Source organism: Pteropus alecto, unplaced genomic scaffold (genome assembly GCF_000325575.1).
Source record: "Pteropus alecto unplaced genomic scaffold, ASM32557v1 scaffold76, whole genome shotgun sequence".
NCBI classification, from domain to species: Eukaryota; Metazoa; Chordata; class Mammalia; order Chiroptera; family Pteropodidae; genus Pteropus; species Pteropus alecto.
This window is the reverse complement of record NW_006443138.1, coordinates 1933363-1946772: the sequence shown is the minus strand read 5'-3', so window position 1 is coordinate 1946772 and position 13410 is coordinate 1933363. Positions and strand designations below refer to the sequence as shown.

At 37.4% G+C, this 13410-nt stretch overlaps 1 protein-coding gene across 4 annotated transcripts in view; it reads right to left on the bottom strand.

Annotated features, from left to right (window-relative positions):
- The window catches only part of MON2 (MON2 homolog, regulator of endosome-to-Golgi trafficking), a 99336-nt gene extending 92955 nt beyond the window's left edge, over nucleotides 1–6381 (bottom strand). For all 4 annotated transcript variants that reach the window (XM_006923696.3, XM_006923697.3, XM_015598470.2 and 1 more), the window contains exon 1: nucleotides 5838–6381. In XM_006923696.3, coding sequence (XP_006923758.1) covers nucleotides 5838–5948 — 111 coding nt within the window. In that variant the 5' untranslated portion in view covers nucleotides 5949–6381. The remainder of the gene's footprint in view (nucleotides 1–5837) is intronic.
- Nucleotides 6382–13410: the final 7029 nt, after the last annotated feature.

Sequence of the window (13410 nt, the reverse complement as noted above, 5' to 3'; positions counted from 1 at the left end):
TTACTCAACCTTGAGTTAACATCATGACGTTAAAGGCAGTTTCTCATTCATTTCTGTATTTCCTGCCACGCTTTACAATTAGGAAACTAATAAATTTTTATTAAATTATATTAGTAATAGCAAAATCAAATATTATGTATATCGTTGAAAATAAGCTATATTTATATAAAAGACAAAAAGGAATATTTCATTTTTGAAATGTCTTCATTTTTGGTTTAAGCCTGGAACAATGTCTTTTATTTCTTCTCTATCACCAAAGCAGCGTTAGTTAGATGATCAATACATTCTTTTTGACTAAAATATGTTTTCATTAATCTTTGCTCTCTATTCATTTTCTACATGAAAGTAAAAATACAATGGTCAAAAATTTAGTAAAAAATGAACTATTATGTTTTATACTTTAACAATAAATTTCAGTGGCTATGGTACTAACTTCCATAAATATATAAACCATGTCCAGCAGTCTCCAACCTTTTTGGCACCAGGGACCAGTGCTTCTCTGAGAATCTAATGCCTGGTGATCTGAGGTGGAGCTGAGGCGGTGATGCTAGTTCTGGGGAGTGGCTGCAAATTCAGAGGAAGCTACGGTTCTTGGTCTGCAGCTCACCTCCTGCTGTGCGGCCTGGTTCCTAACAGGCCACAGACAGGTACCCAAGTGCAGCTCAGGGGCTGGGACCCCTGTAGACTAATCGAAAGGCTTTTAAAGAAGTCTCATTGTAAAATGCTCTTAGAATACTGCAATAAGCTAGAAAATTTTTCCTAGAAGTCCTAGTGAAAAAGTTACTGCTTATATTACTCTTGAAGTTAACAACTAAAATACTTATCAGAAGAAAATGAATTTAATGAGACCTTAGAAATCTAATCCAGTTTTCCTGGAATAAAGTCAACAGCAGCATAAAAAGAAAGAGTCATAAACAAAGGCCACTTGCCTATCTACACAATTATGTAAAACTGCATTACAGAGGAAGGCAAATCTTAACCAGACACTTATAACTCCTTACCATACTTGTCATGTTGTTCTGACTCACGTTTACAAGTTTTAAATAAAGTATGACAGCTAATTTATTTATATAAAACATAAATTTATTATACTATGCTTGAGGAAAAGAACATGACTGTAGCATGAGCAAACTTCTCTGACCAAAAAACTATAGAACATTATAAAGTACTAAACCGAAATAACTCCTAAGTAGCATGTAAACATTACCCAGCTCTCATTCTTCACTGTCATAAGGTCCTGAAAATGAGATTTCTCTACAAGAAGAGCCAAATGACTTGGGCCTCAGTCCCTATTCAGCTGGTTGAAGGGAGAATCCTGTCATGGTTAAGTAAAAGGCCTCTCTTTCACCATGGATCCCCCCTCCCGCATCCCCAGCCAGCTATCACTGGACAGTGAGGAACTGTACCACAGGACCTCTGCTTAACTAGGCAAAAATCCCTGCCAACCAACTTCTATGAGTGAGGTCTGAATGGGCAAGAGGAAACTTAAAGTACATGTGGCTGGGATGACTACTAGCATTTTTTTTTTTATTATTTACACCATTACGGATTGTACTTTATTAAAAAAAAAAAAAATCCATCCAAAACCCTAATTGTGACCATCTCAACTCGAATGACCTTCATTTCCTTTGCTCTTCTACCACCCACTCCCTGGACTTCATCATCCTCTAGTGCAGCACTATTTGGCAATCTGAAATCCAATATTTCCACTATAATCCCAATCCCTAGCCTTCTAGGTCTGACTTCCCCAACTCCATTGCTCTCTGATTAAATAAATTGGTGCTGCTGGTCCCTTAACCCTTCCATCTTCTTCCAATCAATCAAAATTCTGTTGGATTTCCTTCTTTGAGAATCCAACCTAGAGATCGTGATCCATCATCTCAACCACTTTTCCTGCCATGACTCAAGTGTTTCAAGTTAATTTCTCCTCCAGTTTTCCAAAGTGATCCACTGCTCCTCTCAAACATCCTACCCATCACTTCTTCCATCACTAATTACTCACAGCAACAAGCTTGTTTCCTATTTTACCAAAAAAACAGAAGTCAGAGGTCAAAGTGTCCAAAACTTCCTCTCTCCACTATGTCCCTCATTTGAATTCATCACATTCAAATCTATTTTTCTCCTTCACCCTTCTTCTAGCAGAAAAGAATGTGACCCTTCTCAGATTGAAAGCCAGTTCATACACTATGCCCATGAAACTCCAGTTTTCTCAGGGACCTTACTCTAGCAAGTATTCCCATTCTCTCCCATATCCTTAGTCTGCCCAGCTGCTTCTTTCTCTTTAATGCTATTGTTTACTAAAGTTCCTTCTTTAGCCCCGATACTCTACACACTCTTCCTGGCCTATCTTATCTTCTCCTATAGTTCCTACTATCATGTATAAACTGATACTCCTAAATCTGAAATGCTAAACCTCCCTCTTAAATACTAAACCATCATTTTCAAATACCTACTGGTAACACCTGGATGTCACATATAAATCTTAAACTTAATATATTCATAATTACTCATTTTCCTCCCATATTCTTTCTCCTAGTGATCCACTCAGTCTCCCAAGCCAGACCCCAGAGAGGCATCATATATTTCTCTGTCTACATATGCAAAAGGTCACTGTGCCCTGGTAATTTGACCTGGTCTCTTTTTAATCCATACTCTCTTTCACCCATGTCTACCACAATGCAAGTAACTTCCTGTATACCTCTACTGCTACCTCAGTGCAGGCAATCATCACTTTTTAAAATCTTTGCCTCAGTCTTAATCCTAATTGTTCCCACCAATATTGTTATGGTAATGTTACTAAATATGAATTTAATCATGTACTCCCTCTCTTAAAGTTTTAACGGCTTCCAGTCACCTTCAGCATGGTATTTATCTTGCGTGGAATACAAACATATGCTTTTTCACCTGCCTAGAATGACCCCACCACCACTACCACCTTCTTCTGTTGGCTACCTTCTACTCATCCTATAAAGATTCAGCTCAAGAATTACAAACTCTGACCACACTTCGGTGTTCAGTTAGATTCCCGGTACCTGTTTCCCCAGAGTAGTGCCTGCAAATAGGAAATGACCAAAAAGTTTTTATTCATTAAGCACACAAACATAAATTTCAAAGGTTACTGCCCCTGAAGGCCACTGAATATCAATTACATAGAAGTGATTTTACACAGCTTTAATTTTTAAGACAAAAATATTTTTTCACACAAATATTCCAGAAATTAGCTAGTACACTTGTGCTAAAAAAAAAAAAAAAAAGGAAGAAAAATTACAGTACTGAAGCATGAAAATTTATATTTAAAGACTAAAAAAAATAAGCAAGGGTAAAAGAGGAAGGACTATTGCTGTTATTATTTAATTACTCCTCTTATAAAATGACAATAAATTATAGCCACTTTAAGAACTATTTAATATTCAAATAGATTTATAAATAAAAACAATATGGAGAAAAATGAAGAAATCCAAAGATAAGAAAATATCAGTATGTAACCCACTATCCTTTATCAATATTCTTTCCTTCTGTTTTCCTAACAGATTTGAGATCTTTAAAAAAAATTAAGCATATCATTAATTTAAATTACATATAGCCAAGCACTGTGGTCAACAAAGTAGAAATTACTAAAACCTTAAAACAAAGACTAAATACAGAATGCTTCAATTCATTGTACCTTGCTTAAAAAGTATTGGGGAAGGAGACATCTCTTCTAAAACACATATGCAATTAGCACTATACTTTATTAAATTATAAGTAGTTCAGAATGAGTATTTTCAGGTAATATGTTTGAAAATACTGGGAGAGTGTTAACTAGCAAACCAGTATACAGATGGAAAAGCTTTTAGAAAGACTTTGCCTTAGGGTCTACCAAGCATCCCTCCCCGCAAATAAATAAAACTAAAAACATTTCGGTTTCTTAATGAACAAAAGCCAAAATTCAGCATTGCAATTACATTACTAGGAAAAATTTAATTCAACAAAAATATTTCTTTTAAGTCAAGAAATATCCTAAAACATCATCACTATTAGGCTAATTACTTCATTCTTGTTTTAAACTTGTAACATACTCAAAGTCATTTATAAATTCCTATAGTAAGGTCTTAAACATATTAGAAGTGCCATTGGTTAAAGAGTCAAAGTTCTTACATTCAACAAATTCTTACAGAGTGTGTACTAGACATGAAATTATGTATCACAGATAATCACACCAATTACTTTGGTATTTGTCATTACCTCAAAGACTAGGTGTAGTCACTAAAAATCTGTTCAGTCAATGTTCAAGTAAAAAAGCTGATGAGCTTTATTAAAAGTTTCTAGAAAAAAATTGAGTTCTAGAACTTTGTGAGTTATTATTTGGAACTCTGAATGCATTTTCCAATAGAAATATGTAATAAATAACAACTAAATTCCCAAGCTAGCCTACAAAGCCTATAATAAACAGGAATCAGAATTTTAAATTACTTATAATAACAGTCAGCTCTATAAATTATTGTTAAAATTACAAAATAGGATTTGAAATTTTCTAAATAAGAGCATTTATCTGACAATCAGAACAGTCTATTTTTAAAAAATTATGTTATAACTTTTAACAGAAGATGATTAGAGAGAATAATGAAAAACGATATCAAAACAAACTACTGAATATCTGAAATAAAACATATCACAATAGTCATCTTTCCAAAAGTGGCATATCTGGTTTGATTCATTGGGTAATTTTTGCTTACTTAATTAAATACTAGACAGTATCTGATGAAGACTGATGAAACCAAAGTACTTACAGAAAAGTTAAGGTTCCTTGGAAACCTAAAATCCAAACTTTATTGGGTAAGTTCTAATTACAGAACCTTTATAATAATAAAGGTAAAACATTTAAATAAGCATGAAAATATTTCAAAATTCCTTGGTGAACTTTTATGGCAATTAGTAAATGAAATTGCAGGTATACCAAACTATGTTAAATAGAAATAAAAATAATTGCTTGCACAAAAATATCACTGAAATATCTTATTTCAGAAATAAGAAATTAAACAGCAGCGTTCTTTAAAAGTTTAAGAGAAATAAAATGGCACCTTAAGAGAAAGAGCCAATAGTGACTAAATGTTACAAATTTCAATTCGGGAAATAGTTGGAGAATTTAATTTGTATATATTATTAACTTGAGCCTCTTTAATAATACCCTTTTTGTTCTGAGGACTTTCCCATCATAATCTAATAAATCTACCCTTTAACCTCATTTAACATGCTGAAAGAAAACTAAAGCTCAAAAAGGATAAGATGTATTGCCAGCGCAAACTTTCCACTCATAACATAACAAGGATTAACATGGTTACTGTGGGTCTTCAATATGTGTCGTAAGTTAGGTGTCTCTGAATAATGTATTAATACTTTATGGGAATGATACAGAAAGTTGCATGACAACATGACAAGAAGGAAAGCTACTTCCACTGAGTGATATATACTATAAACGTGAAGAGCACAGATTTTATCACAACGATGCATGTTAGTTTTTAGAAACAAGAAGCAAGCTTTCCAATTCTGGCTTGGCTAGTTTCGAGTTAGAAAAAAGGCCAGAAAAGGCGAGGCCAGGAAAAAAAGGCTAAATAAGCGCACACCGCAAACTTTCTTCCTAACTCCAGAAAACAGGGGAGTAGAGAAAATCGAAGCCCTCAGACCTCTCGAAAGGGAACTATAAAAGACGCTTTGGGAACCCAGCGACTCGCAAATTTGGAAAGGTGAAAGCCAAATGAAAATCAGACAGGGCTGGAAGACGGCTGTGAAGGACTGGGTCTAACAGGACCAGCCCGGCACGCTCACCGTGCCTTGTCCCAACGTCGCCCGAAGCTTACCTCCTTGACAGGCGGAAATTTCTTCTTGCATTCCAGGGACAAGGCCCGTAAGTCGCTCTGCATATTCTCCAGCAGCTTCTTCACCGCCTCGGGGCTGTTGGTGCCGGACATGATCCACCAAGCTCCGAGCCAATTTCTAAGCGGCGCAAACGAACTCCGGCACTGTCAGATCCTTGGGGCGACAGGTAGCACCTTCCTGGAGCCTCCTGTCCTTCCGCTGCCCAGCTCTTGGGCTCTGCGGGGACTCTGCCGGGCCTCGGCTGCCTACTCCGAGCGTGCCCGAGCGCCCCCCGCAGCCTCCTCGCAACTCCCCCGGCTCCTCTCCGAGGCGCTCCCCGCAGTCGCCCGGCCCCGCTGGGCCCCGCCGGCTCCAACCGAGGAGCTCACAATGCGGGCAGGTCCCTCCCGCTCCGCGGGGCCCAGCCACACCGGTCGTCACCAGCCAACCTGGCCAGAGCTTCAGCGCCGGCTCCCCAAGACCCCAAGACTCGCGGACGCCATTAGCTGAGTCGCCCACAATTCCGAGCGCGGCGGGGACACGTCAGCCGCACTTCCGGGCACCGTGGCCCCCGCCCCCGCCGAGGCCAACCCGGGCCGACGAGCCGCGGGCAGGGCGTGGCCAGGGGGCGTGATCCCGCTCCGAGCAGGTTTGGTCCGGGCGGGGCGCCTTCCCCAGCCCCACTACCAACCCGAGCGGCCTTAGCTGACCGTTCGCCTCCTCAAAATTTGCTTCCTTTTTGGTGACAAGGGTCTGAACGGGGCCCCGGGTACTCCTTGGCATATCTCTTGGCGTATGTTTGTATTAAATTTTATTTCGGTGTAAACAGTTTGTTTCCTCTTCATTTTTGCCCCCTGGAATCTCTGGGTGAGTGGCCACAAATCCACGCCTACCTCCTGTTAATTATTTATCCCCACTGGGCGCCTACGTTGGAATCTCTCCAGAAAGTTGTACAAAGCGTACTATTGGTGCACTTACTGCGGAGTAATCATTTATTTTTCTAACCTATACAACGAGAGATAAAGCTGCCCTCTGTTTCAGACTCTCCACTGACTTTCTATTTCAGCCAAAGGAAAAGCCAAAATTCTTTGATTTACCTACCGCTTGTTTTCTTCTCTGCTTTATCTCAAGCGCCTAGAACAGTGCTTGGCACGTACTAGATCATTAAATATTTGTTGAATGAATAAATAAATACCCTACTAAAAGCGGTGTTTTCACGCTCAAATTAGTCTCCTATATAAAAGCCTTCATTAGGTCTGAAGTGCCAAATATATGTGAGGCAAAAGTAAACAAAATTCATATGTGCTCCGAAGATCTAGGTTATGGTATGCCTTTGCACGAGACATTTCGCAGCTGCTGAGTAGGAAGCAAAAGAACATAGAGAGGAAGCTTGAACCAGGGTAGAGGTAGGAGATTGAAAAATGAACATCTGCAGACAACTGAGCTGATGACACCTTTACAGGATGGAGACTGAACTATGAGATTTTCAGTGGGTGGCATTGTTTGGCTGTAAAATAAGAAGGACTTGCACGACAAGTACTTTGTAAACTAAATAACTTTTTTTCCTTCTGAGAAGAACCAAAGCAAGAATGGATGAAGGTGGCAGATGCGGTGGCAGAATAGGGCACTCCTAGAACAATAATTTAGATCATTTGTGCCTGCTACACAACTGGGAAACTTGACAGTCCCTGTGGAATAAGCTTCATGTATTAAAAGCTGTAAATTTAGCAAAAAAAAAAAAAAAGCTTAGTTGGAATTTGTGGCAGACATTATTCTTGAGTTCCCAAGGAGCTTTTAAAAATGACTTCTAATAATTGGTGCAGTAATCTAGGATCAAGATCCTGCCTAGTGCCTTTCTCTATGAAGCTAATTTTTCTTTTGAAATTCAATTTTTTTATTATTAGTAAATTTGGAATGAGTGACTCAAAATCATCTTTCTTGGAGTCTTTTACATTATTACACATAGTTGAGGGAATGCAATTGGAATTCATTAATTAAAAAGAATACTTATAATGATTTGAAAAACGAAAATTTTCTTGAGGCTTAAGTATTATCTATATCTAGTATTCTGTAAATTTCTTTTAAAAAGCAAACACAAATAGTTTTCTGCATTGCACAGAAAGACTATACTGCCCCAGAAGCAGTGAGTGCCTTTATGCCAAAACCAAGCAAGTTAGCAGAGGTAAAAATAATTTTTCGTTCTATAGGTTAAGAAATGAGCCAAACTCAAAAGTTAGCATTCTGTAAAACAGAGTCATTTCTCTTTTTGTAGCAAAAAAATATATTCAAATATGTATTATTGTTCTCAAGTACCTCAAGAAGTACTTTCAAAATTATAGCACACCAACGTGTGTTGGTATGAGTGTAAAATGGTCTTCTGTGGCTACAAAAGCTGTCTTCATTGAAAATTACATTAATAAACACCTGATAAATTTAATCTTTTAGTACCATAAATAATGCTTTTGCAGCATCATCAAGTAGTAGTTATGCCTCTGGCTCTGATGTCAAAAAGACCTCAGTTTGAATATTAGCCCTGTTAGTTCATATGTAGGTGACTCTAGCAAATTGCATAATCTCTCTAATCTTCAGTTTCCACATCTTTAAAAGAAGAAAATACAAGTGCTTTCCTCATGAAGTAGTTCTAATATCTACATGAGATATTGCAGATAAAGCACAATGCCTGGCACACACTAAGTATTGAGTAAAAATGTTTTAAATAGGTAGAAGAAAAAGGTAACTCTTTGCAATCATCACTCAAGCTATTAACTTCTAAGGAGACTTAATTATCAGCAAATTTTAACCTTCTATTTGAAAACTAGCAAACCCATGTCTTCTTCTGAGCCTTTATTATGAATCTTTTAGAAAATTTATCTATTTAATAATGAGCATGTATTCATGTGTAACAAAACTTGTTTAATATTCTGAAATATGTCTCAGTTTAATGATGAAATATAAATATCACTCAATATACCTTTCTAGTTTTTCAATCCCTCATTTTTCACTATCATTCATTTATTCTCCTCTTGGACTTTTCTCTCTTCCACCTACTACTCCTTAGATATTTGTATTTCCTAGAATTCTATTCTCTGCTTTTTTTTCTTATTATTCTCCTTGAGTGATCTTATGCACACCAGTGACTTGAACACTACCAGTCATTCATACCACCCTGTATAACCTCCATATTGATAAATACCAATAGAATGTTCAGATTAATGGAAATATCATAATAGACATCACTTGAGTTTACTTATCTAAGGGATACAGAAAAAAATGTAGATGCAGTATCAGCTAAGAGATGAAAGTGCAAGCTTCTAAACCTTCCAAATACTCAGACCTTCTGGAACACTGAAATCAGACCTTGTGGAAACTTCATTTCCCCTTCCAATCCTAGCCTTATGTACACAAAGCTAGTCTGGTGCTGTACATAGCCTTCTCTAGAGACCACCTCACTTAGGCAAGGCAGCTCATCAATCTCATGTTACACAATGCACAACATGATAGCTAAGGTGCAATACAGAGGATATTCAGACTGAACAAATCCTTTATTCTCAAATTCCTAACAAAAGCTAACAAAGCCCGGTCCAAGTAAGTTCCTGAAATTAGGCCTATGGGAATAAAATAAGAAACTGTTGCCAGATATCTCTGAAAATCATGATATCAAGCCCTTATACACAAACTTGTAACTCCAGAGCTCTTATGTGACATCCAGACATGAATATTCCACTACCTTCTGGACATCTTTACCTGGAAGTCTCATTGGCACCTAACACTCCTCCCCAAAAAGGAGTTGGTCCTTTTTATACATTACCTTTCTCAATGAAAGGCACCACTATCCAATTTCCCAGACTAGGAACCTAAGAATTGAACTTGACTCTTCTTGCTTCCTCATCCACTACATTTAAGGGAAATCAAATTCTATTCATTCATCTCCTTTTCTCACTCCTCATTAGCTTGGTTCAGGCCATCACTGGTTTAAAACAAGTTTCCAAAGTATAATCCTTACCTCTAGTCCATTTTTAATTTATTTTCCACACTGCTTCCAGAGTCCTCTTTCTAAAATGAAAATATGAACCCCTTTTATGATTTTCATATTGAAGTCCAAACTACATGGTGTACTAGTTAGATTCTTTTAGATACTTCAAGCAGTAGAGGTTCAAAGAAATAATGCATGAGAAAATAAGAGGGATAGGAATTTCACAAAGTCCATCCCTATGGGAATATAGGAAAAGCTCGGCTTCACAGAGCCTACAATGTAGTTTGGGGACTAGAAAGCCCCTTTGGCATCCGTAATTGCTCAATTAATCTGAGCCGTGAATGTATTTGGCTTGCTTCCTTCTCCCTCCTCTAGTGCTTAAGTATTACCAAGGCACATCTCTCTACTCTGTCTCTGCTAAGATTTCTCCTGCCTCTACCAACAAATTGCCTCAATCCTAATTCTCTATGTGCAGAGCCTCTGCTTCCTCATGTCTTTGACCGTGTCATGGCCTCTGCTGCTTTTCTTCTTTCTCTATGTCTGTTTGGCTTCCATCTCACTTCTTTACCAACTACATACTTTTTCTTTATGTACCACATCCTAATTTCTAAAGAAAGAGAATCTAAGTAGTTCAGGAAATTGAATATAGATAGCATATTCTGATTTTGCTATGCTTTTTACCTCCTAAGTAACTTGAAAGAATACAGATCAACTGTCTTTAGAGCATGAGACACCCCTGATTCAAACAGCCATGGTCAATGGCAGTTGGTTTATGTGGTCAGGGTAAGGGGTTCACATAGTACAGAACATGGGCATCTATGCTGAAGGAAAAATATCAGAGATCAGTTAGTTGAATGAACTAATAAGAAATTTTATTTGCAAATGTGTTTGGAAATACTTTCTTACCCACTTTTTATCAGTAACTATATTTTAAGTATTATTTATAAGTTAAAGATTTTTATGTTTGGAGATTAAAATATTTGAACTCAATAGCTACTATGAATTTTAGATTTGTTTTAGTCTCTATTATTTTTTCATTTTTATCATTAATTCTCTATCTCTGAATTACTTTTCCTGAAATTAATTCATTTTTATAGTTTTCTTTTTCAAAGAATTTACTTAGTCCAGAAATGATTAGTCTTTAACGTCTCTTGGTACATGCTTTCTATGTATGAAAGAATACAGATCAACTGTCCTTAGAGCATGAGACACCCCTGATTCAAACAGCCATGGTCAAAGGCAGTTGGTTTATGTGGTCAGGGTAAGGGGTTCACATAGGGGTTAATATATTTCTTAAAACATATTCTCAAAGAATCCTTTAAGCTTTAATATTCAGAATTAAAAATTATAACAGCGACTAGTCTAAATTACATACTGATGGAACAATATGATGATTTCTTTACAGAATAATGAAATGATTACAAAAGACAAATTAGGAGTCAAGAACTTATAATTTACTGTTTCAAATACTATGCTCCTAGATGTAAGAATAAGTTGCTTGTATGTTTCTTGTGGTTACTCTCCAAAATTATTTTTTTTAACATTTTCTTTTCTGTCTTTATTGTAACTGCTTTCAGAACATAAAAATGATTCTTATATGTGATACATCAAAGTTTGGTTCATGTTGTATGGAATGGCACTAACAATGAAATAACAGTGAAGGAACAGGTTTATAGCAAGATAGCCATCTTTACAACAAAACTTCTTTTAGCTGGTCCTTCTCTAACTTATGGTACCAGTCAGCTACTGGAGTGCAAATGGTACAGAAACAATTCTGCTGTGAAGAAGCAGAAGCAACACTCACCCCTGATAGATGTCCTCCACTCCTAACAGCTTACAGAATGTTTTAACCAGCAAAGGGAGGAGGGGGCAGAGTACAGATTTGCCAGTTTCTTTCTACATTACAGAAGTAGATATTGAGATATTGCCAATGTCATTCATTACCTGTGCTAGATTGACTCATCCCTGAGACCCTTTTATTCCAGCCTGTACTATTGGAGCAGTGCCCTCTCACCAGGCATACTCTAGCTCAGCAGTTCTCGACTGGGGCAATCCCCCTGACCACCCCCCTTGCACTGGGACATTTGGCAATGTCCAGAGACATTTTAAACTGTTACAACTTGGGGAGGGGATACCAATGGCATCTAATGGGTAGGGTAAGGGGTTCATATAGCACAGAACATGGGCATCTACGTTCTAACTGATCTCTGATATGTTTTCTTCAGCATAGATGTCCATGTTCTGACCACAGGGTTTGTGCTAAACATTTTACAATACACAGGGTATCCCTCACCCCGGGCCCTGAAAAAAAAGACATAGTCAATCCAAAATGTCAATAGTGCAGAGATCAAGAAACCCTGCATCTGGCTTCAGGTTCACTGCTTCATTCTCCTATGTCTGAAACCCTGGTTTGGAACCTGTACAGTACCTCAATTCTCTAAGATTATCCTTATAAATCCAAGACCTATCCTCATACTGTATTAGTTCCTGAACCCCAGCCTCATGTCATGCCCATCCGCCTGGATCTCAGAATATTGTCTGCTCCTGAGTCCCTATATCTAGGAGCTTTGCCTGCCAACACGGCTGAGTAGGTTCCTCTGACTGGATCTTAAAGTCAGTTATCCATCCTGAATACTAATATCATCTGTCGTTTGTTAATCTATTCTTGGATATCAAATGCCACCTCCCTGTCTAGACTTCTTGCTATGGCCGCCGTTTAATCTTTCTCTTCTGACCGGTTCTTCCCACTTCTCAACCTACTGCTCTTTCACCAAATGGGCACATGTAGTTAGCCCTATCTCAATGCAGTTAACAAATCTATGTCCAGCTGCTTGACTAGACACATCGAAATGTGCTTTAGAGTTAAAAAACATGTCCCATAAAGCCAATTATAGAGGTAGGAAATCATGTCGTTTTAGCTCAATATTTCCTAACTGGAAAAATCAGGAGAAAAGTGGTCCATACAAAGCAGCATTCAGACTAGGTTTGTCTTAGAAGTTCTCTTAGTCTGAAGAGAAATAACAGTTACTATTTGTGGAGCAACTGTGTGGAAGCCCTATCTTAAACATATTTACTATCTCATTTAATTTAACCTTTTCAAAAAATCCTGTGAATTAAGAATTACTGTTTCTGTTTTACAGAGGAGGAAATTTAGGCTCAAAGAGACTAATTCATTTACTAAAGTTTCTCTAGCTAGCAGAAGCCAGAATTTCATCTCAGGTTTTTTGACTCTAGAACTTGTATTACTACTTCATCTGTATTTCAGAAGTGACGGGTTGTCCCATGAAAAATCTGGTAAACCTTGAGGCCTGTCTCCTCCCTTTATCTATTTCCTGAATATCTTATTGATTGGAATCATCTTTTCAGATTGATTTTTTGTTTAGAAAGAAAGCACTTTATTTAGGTTTATCATAAGACTTAATACATTTTCCATATAGTCCATTTAATTGTAACATATGTCCCATTTAATTGTAAGGTTATTTTTATGTCTCCATGCTATACTGTAAGTTCTGCAGTGGAAAGGCCCTTGTATTATTCATAGCTATACTTCTGGTAAAGGCTACAATAAACATTTGTTAAATGGATTCTTGTCCTCATAGAGG